Source organism: Mirounga angustirostris, unplaced genomic scaffold, assembly GCF_029215605.1.
Source record: "Mirounga angustirostris isolate CCGP_5_RB_7025 unplaced genomic scaffold, mMirAng1.0.hap1 SCAF_2, whole genome shotgun sequence".
In the NCBI taxonomy this organism is placed as follows: Eukaryota; Metazoa; Chordata; class Mammalia; order Carnivora; family Phocidae; genus Mirounga; species Mirounga angustirostris.
In genome coordinates this window covers 39635879-39661242 of record NW_026991710.1, presented here as the reverse complement: position 1 = coordinate 39661242, position 25364 = coordinate 39635879, and the positions used below count along the sequence as shown (strand labels likewise).

Below are 25364 nucleotides of genomic sequence, written 5' to 3'. Positions count from 1 at the left end.
ATCATGGACAGTTTATTCCAGCTTTTAGACTGTCAATGTATAAAATGAACTAAAATAAAAGAAACTAGGATTAAAAATAATTTTGGTTTGAGTTGAAAATTAAATCCATGAACTATTGTAAAACGAAATCAGTCCTATTTGTTATAGCCCAACAAGTAAGAAAAATAATGTGAAATAGCTCTTCAAACTGATTTTTGTTTATCTTTCTCCTGAGTCTTTCCATAGATGTTGTGACTGAGTTTCACGTTTAATAAAGGTCTGAAAAATGCTAGTATGTATAATTTTTCAGATACTACCATATGCATACAAGAAATTTTCATTTTCTTTCCAAATAATATGTATCTCTTTTACTTCTCCTAGATTTATATGCATACATCTTATTCTTTTATTAAAAAAATCCAACATCTTACATTTGTTTGAAATTTGTCAAAGGTAATGTATATATTGTTCCATCATTATCATTTCACGATTCATAATCAATATTTGCAAAATATCATTTGAGACAGCCTTATGTTTGGAGAAAAATCTCAAAAATATTTTAAAGTACCGTTAAATGATAATTACTTGTGTAGAAAATAAAGTGTTTATTTCTTAAAGTGAATTTTGAAAGTAACACCCCCCCAGAAAACCTAAATATTTGAGTAATTATCTCTGAATTTAGAAATCTCTACCTGCCTTGTCAAGAGGGTAGACTGTGGCCATACAGTTTCTAAACTGTCCATGTTCTTTAGAAAGTTGAAGTTGTGTTATTGCACTTATATGCAGGAAATGATAAGTAACATAATCATGATAGGCATCTTATTTTCCAGTGGTTTTTGACAGAACTGTTTCAGAGTTCTTTTGGGGATTTTAGACACTAAAACTTGAGGTAGTAGACTAGTATATCCTTTTAATTTGACAATTCCTGTTTGGAAGTTTTTCCTTCCTCCCTCCCTCTCTTCCTTCCTTCTTTCTGAAATATATATATATTTAAGTTTTGTTTAGACTTCTGCTTGGCAGTCTGTTTCTGGCAGTCTCTGATCGTAAAGCTAACGTGCTTTTTATTCTGTTCTTTCTTACCTTCTTACTTTCTCCTCTAATTAGATTTAAATCCTCCAAGCAGGATTTTGTCTGCCTCTATTTCACACTGTGATTTTACTTGAGACGTTGAATGATGACACGGAACTGCTTTCCAAACTCTGTTCACGTTCTCTCTCCTACCAGAGTGCCACCAGTTACAGACCTAGTTTTGTTTCCTTCTAATGATTTTTAGATAATTTCACAATGACTGATTTTTCTATAAAATGATAGGTCCTCTATCATGCTGTCAGACAGGCAAGACATATACTTAGTTCTTATTTTCAGGACTTTAAGCTGAAGGCCAGATGGCAGAGTTTTCATTGAATCAAAGCATAGCTTTATTTCAGAGAGAAAAAAAAAAGAGTCAAGGAGTAACTTAATCTTGAGGACATTTAATTGGTGGAGTTGTTTCGAATTTTCTTTGAATGTTTATTTGACAGAGATAGTTTCTCACTAATTGCAACATGTTATCTATCAGGCAGGGAGGGACCTGGAGTTGTACAGGGTGAGGGAACTGGTTTTACCTAGTCTTTGCAGCAAGTGCCCATAGGCACCACAGATCATAAAAGAGGACGTCACCGTGGTACTTCTATTTTTAGAATATCTAAGAACTCTCTGAGTATTCAACTGGCATTTCCTAACTACTTACCATATACTGCTTTGGAACAAAGACCTGCACGTTAAAAGGTACTGATAGAGTCCTTTGCTCCCTTGGTAATGAATGAAAAATCTAATAGAGCAATCTACTAGAAAACAAAAAGGATGTGTGTTATCATTTCTGCATTTTCAGAAGACAGAGACCAGCACTGAGGAGGGAAGGGTTGAGCAGCGATCATGTGGCATCACCCAGAGTGGGGTGGTATGGCGGGAAGATGTTTGGAGGGGTGGGTAGAGGTGGAGGCTGGGGATGTAGGTGACATTACCCAAGGCTTGGAGGTGGCGGGAGCGGGGGGCGCCACGGGGGCAGGTGGCTGAGTTTTGCCATGTCCCCCATGGAGCAGGGACCAGTGCTTACTTGCTTAGGGGAAGAGACAGGATCTCAGAGGGAAATGGCGGTGTGGGGCAGCCAGGTAAGCTTGACACTGGGGACCATGACCCTGAACTCTGGTACGGATCAGACATAATGGAGCGCTCTGTCCAGGGTAAACCTCTAGGACTTAGAACCATGCACCCCTCAGCAATTCTTGGAGAAACTGAAAGCTAGAGCCCTTTCCTTGGCTCTTGCAGGTACCAAGTAAGCCCCTTGGATCCTTGCACCTCCCTAAGGAGGCTGAAACCCCTGCAAAGCATGCCTGAATAATATTTTCTATCACCTCTTTGAGTGGGGAAGTATGAATTAATCTGATTTGGAAAAATAAAGTGATGTGGCATTTCTTGCACGGTACTGTGACTGCTACACCTTCGGGCCTGGCCATTCTGAGCACACTTGACTTCCAGGTCCCACTTCTCATTCTCACTTCCCATGTTTTATAACTTCCCTCAACTCCTTATGCCCACCTCAAAAGCTACTCATCAGATAGCCCATTCTTTCAGCTCTAAATGTGATGAGTTCAACAGTCTATAGTTAAATTCAGAACTAAGTATTCATGGCCAAAAAAAAAAAAAAGAAAGTGTAACCTCTCTCAGACTTTAACTAAACATTTAAAATCTTAAGGGTGAAGGGTTTTCAAACTTGTTTTTGGCAGCAAAAATCCATTTTCAATGGACTGAAATATATAAAGTAGACTAGAATGGAGCTCCCTGGCTGCAGTGGAGTAGGGGATTGAAGATACCTCTCAAACCCATGACCTGGCCCCAAAGCCCCTTTCCTTCACATCCACGGATTCATCTGAAAACCACCATTTTATTTTATTTTATTTTTTAAAGATTTTATTATTTATTTGAGAGAGAGAGAGAGAGCACAGGCAGGGAGGAGGGGCAGAGGGAAAGGGAGAAGCAGACTCCACACTGAACAGGGAGCCCAATGCAGGACTCGATTGCAGGACCCTGGGATCATTACCTGAGCCGAAGGCAGATGCTTAACCGACTGAGCTACCCAGGCGGCCTGAAAACCACCATTTTAACCTAAGGAATGAGTAATGTGGGTATAGGTTTTTGGGGAGAATATTAGACACATCTCCACAAGCCAGTGGAAGATTATTTTAGGCAGAAGGATCCTTTTGGTTCATTGCTACCAGAAGGCAGACTTGTCTGCAGGTTTGAGTGAGTATCCCACACTAACCCAGAGGGATTTTAATATTACATCAGCCCTTTATTGCCCTACCAACTAAAAGAATAAAATTGTAGGAAGTTTATTGCCTTTGAACATCTCCCCCAAAATGAATGATCATTTAGTTCTACGAGGCACCTTATGTTCTGTCTTCATTTATTTATTTAACCAATATTTAATTCTATTCTAGACTCAGGATGCAGCAGTGAGAAAAACTGATACAGTGCTTTCTCTCAAGGAGCGTATATTCTAGAAGGGAGAGATAGAGAGAGGCAACAAACAAATATCTTCTGCTAATATAAAGTATTGTGAATCATAAAGTCTTTTTTTAAGCAGTCTGTAGTTCTGGTGGTCTTGAGCATCAGCTCTATTAGAAGTGATTAGGATGGGGCACCATGTTTAATAGAGGCCTAGTAGATGCTGAAGAGGGTAAAGAAGAGAATGAAAGGATTTCTCACCTCGGAAGATAAATACTTTTTCTGAGGAAGCCACATTTTAGTGATAGGATTAGAGGGACAGATAGATATAAGACTGGCTTCATTTTTAGATTGTAACTATATTCCTGATGTTAATGATTCTTCATCCCTGGCCTCCTGTATCTTCAAGGGTGATCATTATTTATTTGATCCAAGCCAATCTATAGGCAGAACTTAGTACCACTCTGCTCCCCACAAAGAATGTACTTGTACAAAATCATTTAAAAATGCTTAAAAAAAAAAAAACCACACCCACTTCCCTTGTTATCTACCACCTATTTATTTGTTCTCTTCTGCAACAGAAAAAGTTGTCCTTCCTTTCTGTACTACTTCCTCTCCTCTTTTTTTTTTTTTTAAAGATTTTATTTATTTATTTGAGAGAGAGAGATTGAGAGACAGAGAGCATGAGAGGGAAGAGGGTTAGAGGGAGAAGCAGACCCCCCGCTGAGCAGGGAGCCCGATGCGGGACTCGATCCAGGGACTCCAGGATCATGACCTGAGCTGAAGGCAGTCGCTTAACCAACTGAGCCACCCAGGCGCCCAACTTCCTCTCCTCTTATTCTCTCTTCAACATACTGCAGTCAGACTTTGTCCTCCTCACTCCATTGAAACCACTCTTATCCGAGTCCCCACTGACTTCACATTGCCAAATCTCATCCAGGCTCACTGGCATTAAATTGATATGCTGACAACCCACATATTTCTATGTATAGTCCTATCCTCTTTCCCAGACTTTGAACTTATATATCCAGTTGTCTACTCAACATCTCTACTTGGGTGTCTACTGTGTATGTAAGATGCAACATGTCCAAAATGTAACTGCTGATTTTTTCCACCAGTCTTACTCCTCCAATAGGCTTCTCCACCTTAGGAGATGGCAATTCCAGTCATCTGGCTGGCTAGAGACTTAAAGTCCTCACTGGCTCTTGTCTTTCTCTCACAACTCTCATCGAATGGGCCAGGAAACCCTCCTGGCTCTACTTTGAATATACAGCCAGCTTCCAATCATGTCTAGGCACTTTTCCTGCTACATCCTCCAAGCCACCATCACTCTTTCTGGATAACTTCAATAGGCTCCTAACACTAGTTCCTACTGCTTTCTTTGCCCCTCTAGAGTATTTTCAACACAACAGGCAGAGATCCATGGAAACATAAGTTGGATCATGCCACTGTGGCCACATAGGTTTCTTTGCTGTTCCCCACACCCCCCGCCAGACACGCTCCTGCCTGAGACTCTTTGCATTGGAACTTCCTTCTGTGGCAATCTTTCCCTGAGAGTTGGTTAACTCCCTCATCTCTTTCAAGTTATTGCTTAAATGTCAACTTTCAATGAGGCTTGCCCCCGGCACCCTAATTAATATTGGGCCCTGTCCTACCCCACCCCCTCATAATTTGTTGACTCTTTTTAAAATAGCATTTATTATCTCATTATTTATTATAAAAAACAACTTTTTATTTATTATGTTTATTGACATTTGTCTCCCTAGAATATAATCTCCACAGAGCAAGGGATATATTCTGTACTCAATTATGTGTCCCAGGCTCCTGGCAAGGGGCCAAATTGGCTAAATAAGTGAGTTAAAGAATTAGAGAGCAATATAAGCTTTGTTAATTCCACATAGTAGATGGAGGAAGAAATACACCTCCCATTCCTCAGAAAACAACTTGAAATATCCCATTGTATTTCTCTTTTATAAAGGGTCTTCTCTGTCCTGTGCTCCTCAGGAAGACTCAACCAACTTTTTTTTTTTTTTTTTAATCTCTCCCCCAAAATACTGCCCAGCAGCACTGGGCCCTCCTTCTCCTCATGGGGTTCCTTTACCCCTTAATACACAGAGTTCTCTGATACCCAAGCATACCTACCCCAAACATCTTAATGTTCAACAAAAGAAGGTTTTCTAGTGAGTATGGCTCGGATGACAGGGTAAGACCAAGTTTGCTTACTTGAGCATATCCTTGGATTTTCTTTCTCCTTTCTCATCTCTTATCTTTCACCTCAATCCTTTTATCAACCCCAAAGATACAGTGCTCTCCCCAAGAGGAATTCTTGTATCGGCTGCTATAAAAGATTATCCTTATGCTTTCTCATATAGTCAAATAGTCTTGTAAAAGGAAAGAGCAATAGTGGTTGACAGTAACTTGATTTCAAGAAGCCTGTAAAATGAAGGGCTAATAGGCTCTTAGTATAGGCTCAGGTGGTAACAGTCTATGCCAGGTCAGCTTTCTCTTCAGAGGGAGATTTGAACCTGAGCTCCAGACTTTATACAAAGGCTCAAAGACTGGGTGAATGAGGACATTATACAGGCTGTGATTGGTAGGTAGTTTCTGGAAGGGACTCCAACAATTAACAGAGGATTGAGAGCATTTGCCAATATAAATGCTGCCCATAATACACAGGCAGAGAGAACTGAGAGGGCTGGAAGCAGTTGTAGGAAATCTAAAAGTCATTTCAGGATATGGATGTTATTTCAACAATCTGTTATCAGAGACCAAAATACTGAAAAGAGTTGATCATCCTCATGGGTATATACTCTTCAGAATCCAGAGACTTCTGAAGTCCAGGTGATTCAAAATTATTCCCATCGTCGGGAAATGTAAACGAGTGTCTTAGGCAATATACATTTGCATGCTGCTATCATTGCATTAATATTGATCAATTGCCACATGTGTAAATGGAAGTCAGCTTTGGTAGTGAAGTATCTTTACTTGGTAAAAGTATCTTTATCAGATTACAATCAGTAGAATATATGCTACACAAAGGCAGGGAAATATTGTTTTCTTCACTGTTGTATCTCTAGAATAATGCCTAGCACATAGTAAACACCCAGTAACTCTTTGTTAAATTAACCAATGAATCTTCCATTGATCAATCTGCCATCGATTTTTTTTATTATGTTATGTTAATCACCATACATTACATCATTAGTTTTTGATGTAGTGTTCCATGATTCATTGTTTGCGTATAACACCCAGTGCTCCATTCAATACGTGCTCTCTTTATTACCCATCACCAGGCTAACCCATCCCCCCATGCCCTTCCCCTCTAGAACCCTCAGTTTGTTTCTCAGGGCCCATAGTCTCTCATGGTTTGTCTCCCCCTCCGATTTACCCCCTTCATTTTTCCCTTCCTGCTTCTTCTTTTTTTAACGTATAATGTATTATTTGTTTCAGAGGTACAGGTCTGTGATTCAACAGTCTTACACAATTCACAGCGCTCACCATAGCACATACCATCCCCAATGTCTATCACCCAACCACCCCATCCCTCCCACCCCCCACCACTCCAGCAACCCTCAGTTGAGGTATGATACATGTCTTTCTCTGATTGACTTATTTTGCTCAGCATAATACCCTCCAGTTCCACCCACATCAATGCAAATGGCAAGATTTCATTCCTTTGATGGGTGCATAATATTCCATTGTGTGTGTGTGTGTGTGTGTGTGTATATATATATATATATATACACACATATATATATATATACCACATCTTCTTTATCCATTCATCTGTCGATAGACATCTTGGCTCTTTCCACAGTTTGGCTATTGTAGACATTGCTGCTATAAACATCGGGGTGCATGTACCCCTTCGGATCCCTACATTTGTATCTTTGGGGTAAATACCCAGTAGTGCAATTGCTGGGTCGTAGGGTAGCTCTATTTTCAACTTTTTGAGGAACCTCCATACTATTTTCCAGAGTAGCAAAATCAGCTTGCATTCCCACCAACAGTGTAGGAGGGTTCCCCTTTCTCCGCATCCCCGCCAACATCTGTCATTTCCTGACTTGTTAATTTTAGCCATTCTGACTGGTGTGAGGTGGTATCTCATTGAAGTTTTGATTTGGATTTCCCTGATGCTGAGCCATGTTGAGTACTTTTTCATGTGTCTGTTGGCCATTTGGATGTCTCCTTTGGAAAAATGTCTGTTCATGTCTTCTGCCCATTTCTTGATTGAATCATTTGTTCTTTGGGTGTTGAATTTAAGAAGTTCTTTATAGATTTTGGATACTAGCCCTTTATCTGATATGTCATTTGCAAATATCTTCTCCCATTCTGTCGGTTGTCTTTTGGTTTTATTGACTGTTTCTTTTGCTGGGCAAAAGCTTTTTATCTTGATGAAGTCCCAATAGTTCATTTTGGCCCTTGCTTCCCTTGCCTATGGCGATGTTTCTAGGAAGAAGTTGCTGCAGCTGAGGTCGAAGAGGTTGCTGCCTATGTTCTCCTTTAGGATTTTGTTGGACTCCTGTCTCACATTTAGCTCTTTCAACCATTTTTAGGCTACTTTTGTGTGTGGTGTAAGGAAATGGTCCAGTTTCATTCTTCTGCATGTGGCTGTCCAATTTTCCCAGCACCATTTGTTGAAGAGACTGTCTTTTTTCCATTGGACATTCTTTCCTGCTTTGTCAAAGATTAGTTGACGATAGAGTTGAGGGTCCATTTCTGGGCTCTCTGTTCTGTTCCATTGATCTATGTGTCTGTTTTTGTGCCAGTACCATACTGTCTTGATGATGACAGCTTTGTAATAGAGCTTGAAGTCCAGAATTGTGATGCCACCAGCTTTGCTTTTCTTTTTCAACATTCCTCTGGCTATGCGGGGTCTTTTCTGGTTCCATACAAATTTTAGGATTATTTGTTCCATTTCTTTGAAAAAAGTGGATGGTATTTTGATATGGATTGTGTTAAATGTGTAGATTGCTCTAGGTAGCATTGAAATCTTCACAATATTTGTTCTTCCAATCCATGAGCATGGAACGTTTTTCCATTTCTTTGTGTCTTCCTCAATTTCTTTCATGAGTATTTTATAGTTTTCTGAGTACAGATTCTTTGCCTCTTTGGTTAGATTTATTCCTAGGTATCTTATGGTTTTGGGTGCAATTGTAAATGGGATTGACTCCTTAATTTCTCTTTCTTCTGTCTTGTTGTTGGTGTATAGGAATGCCACTGATTTCTGTGCATTGATTTTATATCCTGCCACTTAAGTTCTAGCAGTTTTGGAGTGGAGTCTTTTGGGTTTTCCACATAAAGTATCATATCATCTGCAAACAGTGAGAGTTTGGCTTCTTCTTTGCCGATTCAGATGCGTTTTATTTCTTGTTGTTGTGTGATTGCTGTGGTTAGGACTTCCAATACTATGTTGAATAGCAGTGGTGATAGTGGACATCCCTGCCATGTTCCTGACCTTAGGGGGGAAAGCTCTCAGTTTTTCCCCATTGAGAATGATATTCGCTGTGGGTTTTTCATAGATGGCTTTTATGATATTGAGGTATGTACCCTCTATCCCTATACTCTGAAGAGTTTTGATCAAGAAAGAATGCTGTACTTTGTCAAATGCTTTTTCTGCATCTACTGAGAGGATCATATGGTTCTTGTTCTTTCTTTTATTAATGTATTGTATCACATTGATTGATTTGCAGGTGCAGCCCAGGGATAAATCCCACTTCGTCGTGGTGAATAATCTTTGTAATGTACTGTTGGATCCTATTGGCTAGTATTTTGGTGAGAATTTTTGCATCCATGTTCATCAAGGATATTGGTCTGTATTTCTCCTTTTTGATGGGGTCTTTGTCTGATTTTGGGATCAAAGTAATGGTGGCCTCATAAAATGAGTTTGGAAGTTTTCCTTCCATTTCTACTTTTTGGAACAGTTTCAGAAGAATAGGTATTAATTCTTCTTTAAATGTTTGGTAGAATTCCCCTGGGAAGCCATCTGGCCCTGGGCTTTTGTTTGTTTTAAGATTTTTGATTACTGCTTCAATTTCCTTAGTGGTTATAGGTCTGCTCAGGTTTTCTGTTTCTTCCTGGTTCAGTTCTGGTAGTTGATACATCTCTAGGAATGCATCCATTGCTTCCAGGTTATCTAATTTGCTGGCATATAGTTCCTCATAATATTTTCTTAGAATTGTTTGTATTTCTTTGGTGTTAGTTGTGATCTCTCCTCTTTCATTCATGATTTTATTTATTTGAGTCATTTCTCTTTTCTTTTTGATAAGTCTGGCCAGGGGTTTATCAATCTTGTTAATTTTTTTCCAAGAACCAGCTCCTAGTTTCATTGATCTGTTCTACTGTTCTTTTGGTTTCTATTTCATTGATTTCTGCTCTGATCTTTATTATTTCTCTTCTCCTGCTGGGTTTAAGCTTTATTTGCTGTTCTTTCTCCAGCTCCTTTAGGTGTAGGGTTAGGTTGTGTATTTGAGATCTTCCTTATTTCTTGAGAAAGGCTTGTATTGCTATATACTTTCCTCTTAGGACTGCCTTTGCTGCATCCCAAAGATTTTGAACCATTGTGTTTTCATTTTCATTTGTTTCCATGAATTTTTTTAAATTCTTTAATTTCCTGGTTGACCCATTCATTCTTTAGAAGGATGCTCTTTAGTCTCCATGTATTTGAGTTCTTTCCGACTTTCTTCTTTTGGTTGAGTTCTAGTTTCAAAGCATTGTGGTCTGAAAATATGCAGTGAATGATCCCAATCTTTTGGTACTGGTTGAGACATGATTTGTGGCCTAGGATATGATCTATTCTGGAGAATGTTCTATGGGCACTAGAGAAGAATGTGTATTCTGTTGCTTTGGGATGGAATGTTCTGATTCTATCTGTGAAGTCCATTTGGTCCAGTGTATCACTTGAAGTCTTTATTTCCTTGTTGATCTTTTGCTTAGATGATCTGTCCATTTCAGTGAGGGGGGTGTTAAAGTCCCCCACTATTATTGTATTGTTGTTGATGTGTTTCTTTGCTTTTGTTATTAATTGGCTGCTCCCATGTTAGGAGCATAGATATTTACAATTGTTAGATCTTCTTGTTGGATAGACCCTTTAAGTAGGATATAGTGTCCTTCCTCATCTCTTATTACAGTCTTTGGTTTAAAATCTAATTTGTCTGATATAAGGATTGCCACCCCAGCTTTCTTTTGGTGTCCCCTAGCATGGTAAATGGTTTTCCACTCCCTCACTTTCAATCTGGGGGTGTCTTTGGGTCTAAAATGAGTCTCTTGCAGACAGCATATCGATGGGTCTTGTTTTTTTATCCAGTCTGATAGCCTGTGTCTTTTGATTAGGGCATTTAGCCCATTTACATTCAAGGTAACTATTGAAAGATATGAATTTAGTGCCATTGTATTTCCTGTAAGGTGACCGTTACTGTATATTGTCTGTGTTCCTTTCTGGTCTACGTTACTTTTAGGCTCTCTCTTTGCTTAGAGGACCCCTTTCAATATTTCTTGTAGGGCTGGTTTCGTGTTTGCAAATTCCTTTAGTTTTTGTTTGTCCTGGAACCTTTTTATCTCTCTTTCTATTTTAATGACAGCCTAGCTGGATATATTCTTGGCTGCATATTTTTCTCATTTAGTCCTCTGAATATATCATGCCAGTCCTTTCTGGCCTGCCAGGTCTCTGTGGATAGGTCTGTTGCCAATCTAATGTTTCTACCATTGTAGGTTACAGATTTCTTGTCCTGAGCTGCTTTCAGGATTTTCTCTTTGTCTCTGAGACTCGTAAGTTTTACTATTAGATGTTGGGGTGTTGACCTATTTTTATTGATTTTGAGAGGGGTTCTCTGTGCCTCCTGGATTTTGATGCCTGTTTCCTTCGCCAAATTGGGGAAGTTCTCTGCTATAATTTGCTCCAATATACCTTCTGCCCCTCTCTCTCTTTCTTTTTCTGGGATCCCAATTATTCTAATATTGTTTCGTCTTCTGGTATCGCTTATCTCTCGAATTCTGCCCTCGTGATCCAGTAGTTGTTTATCTCTTTTTTTCTCAGCTTCTTGATTTTCCATCATTTGGTCTTCTATACCACTAATTCTCTCTTCTGCCTCATTTATCCTAGCAGTTAGAGCTTCCATTTTTGATTGCACCTCATTAATAGCCTTTTTGATTTCGTCTTGGTTAGATTTTAGTTCTTTTATTTCTCCAGAAAGGGTTTCTCTAATATCTTCCATGCTTTTTTCAAGCCCAGCCAGTATCTTTAAAATCGTTATTCTGAACTCTAGTTCTGACATCTTACTAATGTCCATATTGATCAGGTCCCTGGCAGTCGGTACTGCCTCTTGTTCTTTTTTTTTGAGGTGATTTTTCCCATCTTGTCATTTTGTCCAGAGGAGAATAGATGAATGAGAGAACAAAATGCTAACAGGGTCACAACGACCCCAGAAAAATATACACTAAATGAATCAGAAGAGACCTGAAACCAGGGGAAAAGAAAGGGAAAGAAAGAAAAAAGAAAAAAAAAGAAAAAGATAAAAACAAACCAACAGACAAAAAAACAACAGAATATGATCAAATATGATCAGGCTGGTGCATAGATCAGTGCCACACACTAGATTTTTGGTGTGTTAGAAGATGTTTTGGTGTGTTAGAAGAAATTTTAAAGAAAGAAAATTTTAAAGAAAGAAAAACTTATATATGTACAAAAATAAGGGTTAATACGATGAAGGGATGGAATATGACTGTAAAGACTAAAATTATAAAGATTTTATAAAAGGAATTGATAAGAAGTTGGTTGAAAAAAGAAAGAAGAGGATTTAAAATAAAAAAGGGAGAGAATGTGATCAGGCAGGAGACTAAAACAAAGCCATACACTAGAGATTTAGGGTATATTTTGGTCTGTTAGATGAAACTGTATCCCAAAATTTTAAAGAGAGAACAACTTATATATATATATACCAAAAATGAGTTTAACTACTATGAAGAGATAGAATATGACTCTAAAAATGAAAAATAAAAAAGATTTTTAAAAAAGGGATTGATAAGATGTTGGTTGAAAAAGGGAAAAAGAAAAATTAAAAAAAAAGAAAAAGAAAAAAAAGAAAATTTAAAAAATTAACTTTCAATCAGGGGGGAAAAAAGCCATGAATTCTATGTGCTGTATTCCTCTAGCGCTGGAGTTCTGCCATTCTCATTGATCGGTAAACTTGGTCTTGGCGGGCTGTTCTTGCTGATCTTCTGGAGAAGGGGGCCTGTTGCCGCCCTTGCCTGGTCCAGGCTAAGTAATCTGCTCGGGTTTGCTCTTGGGAGCTTTTGTTCCCTGCAAGCTTTCCGTACAGATTTGGAGGATGAGAGTGAAAACTGCGGCCTTCCAATCTCCACCCCAGAGGAGCCGAGAACTCGGGGCCCCGCTCCTCAGTGAACCCCCAGAGAAAAGCAGTCAGTCACTCCCGTCTCCCCGGTCTCCGGCTGCACTCTGTGCTCACCCAGCCTGTGACCGAGCGTTTCTATCTCTGGTACCCAATCCCGTGTGGAGTCTCCAAACCCAGCAGATCCCTGCAGTGCGCTCCCGTGCCGCTCCTCCCAGGGAAGGAAGGGGAGTCTTCCCGGACCTGCCACTTGTTGGGTCCCTGCTGGAGGAGCAGTGGCCTGACTGTGCCATGGATCATGGTTTATGGCAGCCCTGAACTGAGAGCCCACTCCTCGGCTCCGTCTCTGTAGCCGGTTTCCCCGCTGTGATACCTGGGAGCTCAGCCGCACTCAGGCACCCCTGGTTTTCCTGTGACCCTGAGGGCCCTGAGACAGACCACACTGTCCCAGTGGGGGTTCCACCCCCTGCTTAGCCACTGGACGGAGGCCCCCTCCCCCACCATCTATCTTCCCGAATATCACCTCGGATTCACTTCTCCCCATGTCCTACCTTCCAGAAAGTGGTCGCTTTTCTGTTCAGAGAGTTGCTGCTATTCTTTTCTTCGATCTCCTGTTGAGTTCGTAGGTGGTTCAGAATGGTTTGATCCCTATCTAGCTGAATTCCTGAGACCAGTCGAAATTTAGGCCTCCTACTCCTCCGCCATCTTGCTCCCCCCCCACCATCAATTTAAAGTCCAAGACGTACCTCTTAGAATTATAGATGATGTTAGTGGAAACAGTATCAAGATTATATAGCATGACTTCTCCTCAAGGAATCTCCCTTTGTCACCTTAAGGGCTAAGTCAAAAGGCTGTTTGAATGAAGTTGATTGTTATAAGAACGTGAAATTTTTTATCACAAAATCACCACAGAAACTTGTTATGAGCTCTCCCAGGGTATTCTCCAGAAAACCCAGAGGTGAGATGGAATTTCATCTCATCTGGTCCAAATCACCTCAAAAATAAAGACAAACTTGAACTTTTACCTGAACCTGATGCCTTTGAACTGACCACAAATCAGGTGACTACATAACTGCCCTGGACAAGGAACAGGGCAAGGGTGTGGTATGGAGGACTGGGGCTGAAGCTCAGACCTCATGATTCTGTGTCTATGTGGCTACATATATGACTTTGGGCAATTGTTGTCTTTACCACATGGCAAATCATCATCATTTCCCCTAAGGAAGTTGTGATAGAATGCCTGACTGTCTGCTTTATGGGGGGCTCTTTGAAAAGCCCAAATAAGATGTGTTTGAAGTACTTGGCTAGTTGAACAGTTTCACACAAAGAAAGTGGAAATTCTGAATACAAGTTAAGGAGACATCAAACAAAAAGTATACAAAAATCATTCTAAGTTTACAAAAATAATATTAATTAATGAAACTATGAACTTCTAAAGAAAGAATAAGCATAAAGAAACAATTTACAATGTCCTAAAACCAAGGGGAGCCACACCTCCCACTGAGAAACCACACAAAAGAAGTCAGTTTCTGTGGAATCAGCCAAGACAGGGATATCAATAATCAGAACAATGCAAACAATGCTATGTTTTAAATTTGATCCAGATTTAATATAATCATACACAAGAAATGGCTTTACTGCAGTAAAATATATGGGGTCTTACAGATGAAACCTAGATGTTAGGAGCTATGTAATGTTGAACTTTCAGCTACATTTGTCAAGGACTCACCAGAGCCATAAGGTGGGGAATGCAATAATTCTTGTGAAGCATTGCAGCTGCTGAAATGCAGACAGATGGAATTTCTGCACTCTCTAATATAACACAGAAACAATCTCAACAATAGGATAAACACTTATGCCTTGCAAATTTTCTCTCAACCCTAGAGAGAGGATATTGTATAGACTGGCCAGTAAAATCTTAGTGTTTTGGATTCTCATTTTATATCTGGTTTCCTGTGTCCCTTGTAGAAGTCTGTATTTGTAGGTATAGGAATGAAGTTCTGTGCTGAATCTTCTAAGGCTCTTTGAAATATAAATGTGTTTCATATTTTGGCAGTTGAAGTCCACAGATGTCCTTTGTATTGATACTGAAATGGTGGCATGTAATGGAAAACCAGACCTTTGTTGTTGATCTTATGATGATTAGGCATGAAGTGCCATCATAAGAAACTTAACTAAATCAACTAGTACTTACTGTTCAGCAAATCAGAATTCTGATTTCCTTGATAGCATTGGAAAATAATTCATTAATTGCATTTTTTTTTCTTTGCTTTTTGGTGATATATGGTGCTTCACTGAGATTAAGTTGACTTTTCACCATCATCTATTAACTAAGAATCTCCTGAGTGCCCGTCACTCTCCTAGGGCCCAGGAACATGGGAAATGTGAGAGACATGGGCTTCCCTGCCTGGAATTCAGCCTGCACTTTTCAGTATTTCTAATTCTGAGTTAAAATATTCTGTATTTCTTGGTTCCCTTTAGTTGACAGGGTTCATCTCATCAAGGAATACATCGCTCAGGGAGCAGTGACAGTGAGCAGGCAGCTGACCACATATGTGATCACACTAGCTTGTGTGGAGGGACGGAGACAAGAGACACAGAAATCTTCAAGGGCTGTATTTATTTACTGTTATTCTGAATTGAGAACTCATGAAAAAACTAGGTTTTTTTTCAGATTAAAAAAGTAAAACATCATGAAAGCCAGTAGCATGCCCCCACCCTGCACTTTCCCACTGCCTTGCTGAAGCCAGCAGGCGCTCACAGTTCACATATGGGATGCTCCTTAATCACCGGGCTCTGGTCATGAGGGGAGCATTCCTGGGTACCACAGGACTGTACCTACTGGAGAGAGAGTTCTTGGCAGGCTAGATATATGCACCCCTGTGTTTATTGCAGCATTATTTACAATAACCAAAATATGGAAGCAACCGAAGTATCTATCCACAGATGAAATGGATACAAAAGATATGCTGTATATATACAATTGAATATTACTCAGCCGTAAAAAAGAATGAAGTCTTACTATTTGCAACAAGATGGATGGATCTAGAGAGTATAATGCTAAGTGAAATAAGTCAGAGAAAGACAAATACTGTATGACTTTATTCATATGTGGAAACTAAGAAACAAAACAAATGAACAAAGAAAAAAAAGAGAAACAAAAAAACACTCAAATATGAGAAATAAATTGGTGGTTACTAAAAGGGAGGTGGGTGGGGGGATGGGTGAAATAGATGGAGGAGATTAAGAGTACACTTATCGTGATAAACACTGAGTAATGTATAGAATTGTTGGATCACTATATTGTACCTGAAAGTAATATATGTTATATACTTGTAATATATTTCACTACAGGGCAGGGTGTCTCTAGGCTTGGTTCAAGCACACAATTGACTCTTTTTACCATAACTTTTTCTGTGCAACATTGAGTAGCGTTTTAGAAGGAAAGGATTGTGGGGTTGTTTTTTTTGTTGTTGTTGTTTTTTAATGTTTGTTCAACTAATAGCACTTCGTTTTTAAATACTTTGCAGTCATTAAAAAAAAATACTTTTTGTATTTCCCCCCCACATAAGTTGTGCAACTGATAAGGCTCCCCTCTTCTGCTCTGAGCATGGAAACCTCTCACGCAGCAAGCCCACTGGGGAGTTTTCTTTCGCTTTTCTCAGGCCAGCGCTCTTTGTGTCCTTCCCAGGTAATTTCACAATTAATGTCCTCCAGGGCCCAAGACAACCCGGTGAGGGGATTTGGAAACAAATCTTGAATAGCAAGGAGGGTGTTCTTGCTGTTCTTTGTTTCTCCTGACTTTTGAAAGAAAAAGGCTTATTCTGACACGGTCTCCCTGCCCTTCTCTTCCAGCGCTCTGCGGAGGGGGCGAGAGCTTTCTGTGCGCCAGCGGGCTCTGCGTGCCCGGGAAGCTGCAGTGCAATGGGCACAACGACTGTGACGACTGGAGCGACGAAGCGCATTGCAGTAGGCGCGGGGGGCGCGGGGGCGCGGGGGCGCGGGGGCGGTGTCCGGGGCCCCGGCCTGGAAACCGAAACCATTCCGCTGTCAGACCCTGACAACCGCCGGGCGTTGGCGTAGACTACTGTTAGTTTGCCTTCCTGACGGGAGCAAACGCGGGGCAGCCAGTGTGTTTGCGCACCTTTCAAAGGCGCGATTCCGTTAGGAACTCAAGAGCCGGAGGTCGCAGTGGAAACGAGTTTTGCATCAAGTGGCTTAAAACTGGAGGGAGGTTTTTTGTTTATTTTGTTTGGGTGAGGCTTTTGTTTTTGTTTTGAAAGCTTAATGAGTCGAAAGGTCAGCTTTTTTAAACAGGACATGTTCTTTTTTTTTTTTTTTTAAAGGACATTTTCAATAGGCAAATGTTTCACCCGCCTGATCCTTAACATTCCTGAAACAGCAGATGCAAAGCCTCTTGTTTGTTTATGCTTTCTCTAAACCTGGCGATAGTCCATGGCGCTAACTACTTTAAATCCATGGATTGAGAGATTCAGCCATAAACATCGTCAATTGATTTACTATGGATTTGAATAGATGTTTTGATTGAATTGGTCGGTGGTTTGTCTAATGCTGTCTTAATCTGCTTGGGCTGCCATATAAAATACCACAGACCGCACAAGGAGAAACAGGAGAAATTTATTCTCCTATGGTTCTGGAGGCCGGAGAGTCTAAGGTCAAAGTCAACGAGGTTCAGTTTCTGGTGGGAGTTCTTTTCTTGGCTTCTAGGCAGCTTCCATCTTCCTCTGTGCTCACTTGACCTTGTGGGAGGTGGAGGGGGGGAGAGGGTCTCCTCCTCTCCTTATAAGGGTACTATTAGATTAGGGCCCCACCTTTATGGCCTCATTTAACCTTTAGCACCTCCTTACAGGTCCTGTCTCCACATACAGTTATTTGGGGGTTAAGACGTTAACGTACGCATTTTGGGAGGACATAAACATTCTGTCCATAACATATATATATATATATATATATATATATAATATATATAAATATAATATATATAAAATATATTAAGCTTTCAAGTTGTTTTACACTTACGCAACAGATGAGAAGGAAAAATCAGCGTCAATAATGCATTGTAGGATTTGCCTCCAAAGCAGAGCCACATGCAATTGTGTTCTAATTGCTTTTTAATGGTTATATGATGAGCAAAAATTACCATGGGAAAAGCTGTGTTTTACTCCCTGTAGGAGTTGCCAAGACTGTATGAGAGCTCATAATTGTTGACCTTAATTGAAAGGTTCTTATGGTCTGTTTGCCAGGTGAAACACGTCTTCTTCCATGTGAGGGGCTAGAATGCTTATCTATCATAAGTTTTGAAAGGCATTATATTATGGTAATATTTTAGGTCAGTGTTTCCCAAACTGATGTTCCATAGTGCCTGAGCCATGAAAATTGCTTGAGAAAAAAGTAAGTTTGAGAAATGCTATCAAATCTACTTTTTAGAGAGTTGCAATACATATTCACATATTAAAAGTTCTGAGAAATGCTGCAGTTTTATAAAAGACATACTCATTTTGCTTAACTTGGTATTTACTCAAAATTATTTGTTCATATATACTCCCACCTTTATTTATTTATTGTTCATTAATTCTTTTTTTTTTTTTTTCATTTCGTGTAATATGTAGCCTCCTGTGGAATTTCAGATATGCCACCATATCTTGGAAATGTTTTCACTAAGACATTTGTTTTTATAATTTGGAATTCTCTCCTCAGAAAAACCTGTAGCATATGATTTTACATGAAAAACATTTTCATAAGACGTATACTTACATTGGGGAGAATTGCTGTGGACTTAGGAGGGAATTTTTTTTTTTTATTTATTTATTTGCGAGACAGAGAATGAGAGACAGAGAGCATGAGAGGGAGGAGGGTCAGAGGGAGAAGCAGACTCCCCGCCGAGCAGGGAGCCCGATGCGGGACTCGATCCCGGGACTCCAGGATCATGACCTGAGCCGAAGGCAGTCGCTTAACCAACTGAGCCACCCAGGCACCCAGGAGGGAATATTTTTATAGAGCACCCGCAGTAGGGAATTTAAAATGGTTCAATAGAATGATATCCAATTTATGGGAAATGTGGTGGAATCTTTTCCTTATCTCCCACTATGGCCCATGAGAGATTATTAAAGTTTGGTATGTGCCTCTGCCCCAGTGGTTGGGCCAACACTGGCTCCTCATTATGTTCCTTCATTGCACCCAGCGCATCGAGCATTGCACTTTAAACAGTAAGAGATTGCTGCCGCTTGGGTTGAATTGAATTGGAAGGAGTAAATTTTCCTAGTCAGTGACTGAACAAACAAGGTATTACTACTATTCTGTAAGGTATATAGCACGTCCTCGGAGCTGAAGAGTTCATTAAGGAAGATAATGGGCTTTCCTCATGAGCATACTTTTAACACCCATGTGGTTTGGTCAGTTGAGGAAATTTGTCTGTGAAAATGCTTAGTTACATCTTGAAAGCTTCCCGTGCAATTCTTTCCAAACTTACAAGGGCATTCGACTCTGAGTTTTAACATTCAGTGCCTGCGGTATTGTAGTCATTTATTGAGGGTGCCACGCTCCCACTGTCACCACCCTGTGGTGAAGGAATAGTGTAAGTCTGAAATAGGGCATGGATGCAAATCAGAGCGTGAATACAGCCTACATACGCCTGAGGGGAGAAGCAAGTTTTGCTGGGCATTCCTAATGAGAAGCAGAAGGATATGCCAGCTCCCAGGGTGCTGGCAGGTATGGGAGGAGGAGGACTGCCTTCAGAGAAAGGAAGAGAAGGAATTATTATTTGTGGGTCTCCTAATCAACTATGCTAGAAGCATCTATTTACATGATTTGATTTAATTTTTAGCTAGGGATGTATTACCCTTTTTATACAGATGCAGAGCTGAGGTTGAGAGTCATGAATGAATTTGCCAGTGGTTCAGAGTGCAAGAGTTGAAGCTGGTCCTCTATTCTTTGTTTGTTTGTTTCTATTGAAGTGTAATTGACACACAATGTTATATTAGTTTTAGGTGTGCAACACAGTGATTCGACAGTTCTGTACGTTACTCAATGCTTACCACAAGTGTAGTCACCATCTGTCCCCATACAGTATTGTCGACTATATTCCCTATGCTGTACTTTTCATCCCCATAACTTATTTGTCACTGGAAGTTGTACCTCTTACTCCCCTTCACCTATTTCCATCCATCCCCTCACCCCTTCCCCTCTGGCAATCACCAGTTTTTTCTTTGTATGTGAGTCTGTTTCTGCTTCTGTTTCTGTTTGTTTGTTTTGTTTTCTAGATTCCACATATAAATGAAATCATTTGGTATTTGTCCTTCTCTGTCTGACTTATTTCATTTAGCATAATACCCTCAAGGTCCACCCATGTTGTCGCAAATGGCAAGATCTCCTTCTTGTTCATGTAAGTTCAGACTTGGTGAACAGTTACCTTCTGATCATTTTTATGAGAGGAAAATATTTATTTTGGGTGCTCTATGACACTTTGGCAGATAATTGTTTATTACACCGGTAAGCCAAGTATCAGGAAGCCCCACCTGCAGGGATCCTAAATCAGTTGTTGTAGAGTTGGAGCCCAGCTTCCTTTGCAAAACTGCCCAGGTAGTTCTAACATGCAGCCAGGTTTGAGGCCACTGGACTAGAGGGTGTCGGGTGTGTCTTTTGTTACTCACATTCTATGATCTTTTGATTCTACAACCAGCTCTAGAACGGTGTCTGGTACATAGCTGGTGCTTAGCACATGAATAATCGCTGTCACAAAACAGCTTCAAGGAAAATGGTTATCACAAAGAAAAGAGCTGCCACGAAATCCACACATTCTAAGCCACATAAAATCACTGTCAAATACTTTTGGAAATCATTTGCTCGAATTTGGGGTATAATTGGTTGACTTATATTTTAGTATAATTATACTACGTATTATACTAATTATACTACATACTAATTATGCTGTGTTAACTACTTATTCTAAGTACAATTAATTATACTAATTACCACAAAGTGTAGTGATTACTCCTGTAATCTCTTGAGTCGGGCTGCCTGGGTTCCTATCTCTTCTTTACCATTTCCTGCTTCTGTGAACCCGGGCAAGTCTCCATCTCTCTGGGCCTCCGTGTCCTCATCAGTAAAATAAGACAATAACAGTAGCTGTCTCTAGAACTCTTGTGCAGAATAACGAACGTTTGCCTATGTAGCACATAGACCATTGTCTGTCTGACATGCAATAATGCTGAAAAGAGTGCCAGGATTTATGGTGCTGTTGTGGTTATTGCAATCTTATTCACCACATCTCCCCTCCCTTCCACACACCGCCTACCTCACCTCCATCCACCCCTCCCCAGTGCCTCTTACCTCCAAGCTGTAAAGGATGACCACTGGAAGTCATGGGGATAGCTGATAAAGGTCAGGGGATATTTTGCAGAGGAAACAAACACTAAAATAGCCACAATAGCTTTATTTATTTATTTATTTAATAGATTTTTATTTATTTATTTTAGGGGGGAAGGAGCAGAGGGAGAGGGAGGGAGGGAGAAGCAGACTCCCCGCTGAATGTGGAGCCAGATGAGGGACTGGATCTCATGACCCTGAGATCATGACCTGAGCTGAAACCAAGAGTCAGATGCATAACCAACTGAGCCACCCAGGCGCCCCAAATATCTGCAACAGTTTTTAAAATCAGCACCACATGAAGCTATTTTAGAAAGGAGGCAACCCAAACAGCACAAAATAAAAACTGATATTCTAGGTGATGTTTCTGAATCACTAAAAATGACCGCATTTACTATATTGTTTTCACTAAGGCAGGGATGCAAGTAAATACCAGAAATATTTCTATCAAAATAATAAAAAGGAGAATATTACATTCTACACTAAAGGAGGAAGCTTCAGATGTCTGGAAAATTCACTTCTGTTTAGTAGCAATCTGTTACAGGTATCAATAAAACTATTGAATATTCTTGAATTCCTGCTATGTGAAGCATGTTCTAGATACCCAGGTAATATAAAGACTGTTAAGACATGGTTTCTTTCTTCATGAATCTTTGAGCCTAATCAGAGAAATAACATATAAACATGGAGATCATTGAATATGGTACTTCAGAGCAAAAATAATGGAGGAGATGTCACAAAGAAAAATATTGGTATAAACAAAAAGATAGGAGTGGTAAGTCCTTTGAGTATAGATGAGGGCAGGATTATGAGGAGTTATATTGGTGTGGAGAAAGCTGATGGAAAGATGGGACTAAAACTAGGCCGTGGACACAGGTGATGTTTAGAAAATCTAACTCAGTGGTTCAGAAGTGAGGGCAGTTTTGCCCCCCAGGGGACATTTTGTAATGTATGGAGACATACTTGATTGTCACAGTGTGGAGTTTGGACGAGGTGTTACTGGCATTTAGTGGGTAGAGACGAGAGATGCTGTTCAACATCCTACAGTGCACATGACAGTCCTCACAATAAAGAATTACCCACTCCAAATTGTCAGTAGTATTGCTGTGGAGAAGTCTTCCTTCAGGGCTAGAAGTCAATAGTCAAAAGCACCCAGGGAGTCAAGAAGCCCGAGTAACTGTAGTGAGCTAGGCAACTGTGGGCAAACCATGTAACCTCTCTGGTCATCTCAAAATGAGGGCGCCTCTGGGTGGAAATTGAGCCTCCATACTTGAATCTTGAGTTGAGGCAACACAATTATGTTTATAGACTCATAGAGACTGAGCTAAATGAATGAAGCTCTTGATAAAAGGTTTTCTGTTCTTTAGTTGTCTCCTTTAATTTAGTGATAATCTTGAGTGGGGAAAATGTTAATAGTGTAAGATGCCAAACTGAAATGAATATCAACATGCAAGAACTTCAGAAGTAACATTTTGCATCAGGTACTCATTAAGAAGAAAAATCTGTATCTAGAAAAACATCTACCTTAGGTCATGTAAAATTATGCTTATACTGAGCAAGAAAGTCATAGCAAAAAGCTTTTGAAAATTTTGATTTGTTGGCCCTAAATTGTGCTGACATCTCTTTTCAATTCAAATAAACATTTATTCCAATAAAAGGAGGCACTGTGATCTTTGCTATTTGCTATTCATTTCTGCCGTGCAGTGCCTCCAGTTAAGGTTTTGTGTGTTTACAAGTAAGCCATAATAATGGAAAGTTGAATCTGCACCTGTGTGAATAAGGAGTTTTTAAAAATGCTTGAGTCATCTCCACTTATGAAATAAATGTTTATTTTGATGAAATAATTTAATAAATGACAGCATTCATTTAAAAAATATCTACAACAAGGTGTTTTAATATGAATTAGCAAGGTTTTCAGGATGGGCCTCACAGAGGGGTTGCATGAATCTTTAGAAATTTTTGGCGTGTTCCAAGGTTAATGAGATTCTAAAAGGAGTATTTGATTCCCCAGTCTTACCATCAAAAAAAAAAAAAAAGTAAGTGCGCTGCCTAAAAAAAAAAAAAAAAATTAACTCATATGGTTTAAAATATGTCACCCCTCCACCCCACCCCCTCCCCTGGGGAACGCAAATAGTTTTGCACTGATGGTCAGATTGAGGCCCTGGTTATTGCTGATGCTAGCATACTGATTCAAAATTTCCCACAAGAGTAGTTTAGATGAAAAAAAAAAACAAAACAGAAATCAAAAAGACCTTTTGAAACTTCCCAAAGAAATGTGTATATTTTGATGCACAAATTCCTCAACCCTGCTCGGTGGGCGGGAGAACCAATGTTGTAAACTTTCTTGACTCAGGGAGCACTGAGTGCAGCAGTTGCCTGGCGGCAGTGGGGTGCAGGGTGGAGAGTTAGCGCCCTCTGCTGAATGGGAGGAAATAGTACTGTCAAGGTGAAAACTGGGACCTCTACTTAGTTCTTTATTTTCCCTTATGATGGTCATCCTTGTGATTAAAATTATTCAGCCTGGGGGAAATAAAAAATTAAAAGTACTTACAAAGTTCTGCATGTGTATAAGTGTGAGCATATGTGTAGCCCACGTATGTGTATGTTGTTCACATACACACCCTGTTTAATGTAGGCACTGAACAGATGGTCCCTAAGGCTTGTTACACTTTTAAAGTGATGTGATTCTAAAAGTATTTAAGTAGCTTCTTAGAAGAATGCTTCAGGAAATAGAAATTTATAATTCATAAAAGTAACAAGTAAATATTTTGATGTATGTGGCTGACAGTTTAACTGATCAATGCCCAAGAATTTTGATAAAGAATTATTATAGGGTTTGGGACGTTTATAGTGAAGAGGTACCCATCACCAGTCGTGTGAGATGCAGACTTATGCTTGAGGAGAAACAATCAGCTAGAATTTAGGAGACTGGACTATTGATCATTAAACTTAATTTACTTTAAATAAGAGAAAAGATAATACATTAAGAAATCTCATTTCTATTAAATGTAGGCTTCTTTACACATATTAACTTAAAACTTTTTTTTTTTAAAGATTTTATTTATTTATTTGAGAGAGAGAATGAGACAGAGAGAGCACATGAGAGGGGGGAGGGTCAGAGGGAGAAGCAGACTCCCTGCCGAGCAGGGAGCCCGATGCGGGACTCGATCCCAGGACCCTGGGATCATGACCTGAGCCGAAGGCAGTCGCTTAACCAACTGAGCCACCCAGGCGCCCTAACTTAAAACTTTTTTAAAGCTTTATTGAGTACAATATCCATACCATATGTTATCCCATTGATTTTTAGTAAATTTATAGATTTGTATGACCATTATTGCAATCTATTTCTAGAACTTCTTCATCGCCCCTCAAATTTCCCTCCCACTGTTTGTAGGCAGTCCCCACTCCCAACCCTCCAGCCACAGATAACCACTGCTCTGATTTCTGTCTCTGTAAGTATTCTTTTCCCAGGAATTTCATAAATGGATCATACAATGAGTAGTCTTTGTATCTGGTTTCTTTTATTTAGCATAATGGTTTTGAGGTTCATCTATGCTGTCACACATATCAAAAGTGTCATATTTTTAATGGCTGGATAGTATTTCATCATTTCAGTATTTTCTATTTTGATTATTCATTCACCAGCTGGTGAACATTTGGACTGTTTGTAGTCTTTGGCTATTATAAATAATGCTACTATGAACATTTATGTACAAGTCTTTGTGTGGATGTATATTTCCTTTCTCTTGGGTAGCTTTCTAAGGATGGAATTCATAAATTGTATGATAAGGTTATAGTTAACTTTATGAAAAGCCACTGTACTGCTTTCTAAGGTGGCATTATTATTTTACATCCCCACCAACTATATATGAGAGCTTCAGTTTCTCAGAATCCTTGCCAATACTTGGTATTTTTGTTTTTTAAAAATTATTATTATAGCCATCTTAGGGGATATGTAATAGTACCTAATTGTGGTTTTAATTTGCATTTCCTTAATGACTGATTATATTGAGCACCTTTTTAGCTATTTGTATGTCTTCTGTGAATATTTTCTATTCAACTCTTTTGTGTACTTGTAATTGAGTTGTCTTATTATTGAGTGTAGGAGTTCTATGTATACTCTGGATGTAAGTCCTTTATCAGATACATGATTTGCAATACTTATTT

At 39.6% G+C, this 25364-nt stretch overlaps 1 protein-coding gene across 1 annotated transcript in view; it reads left to right on the top strand.

Annotated features, from left to right (window-relative positions):
* The window catches only part of CORIN (corin, serine peptidase), a 201733-nt gene that overhangs the window by 93400 nt on the left and 82969 nt on the right, over positions 1–25364 (top strand). Inside the window, exon 5 of the mRNA XM_064582039.1 lies at positions 16668–16781. Within this exon, the coding sequence (XP_064438109.1) occupies positions 16668–16781 (114 nt within the window). The remainder of the gene's footprint in view (positions 1–16667; positions 16782–25364) is intronic.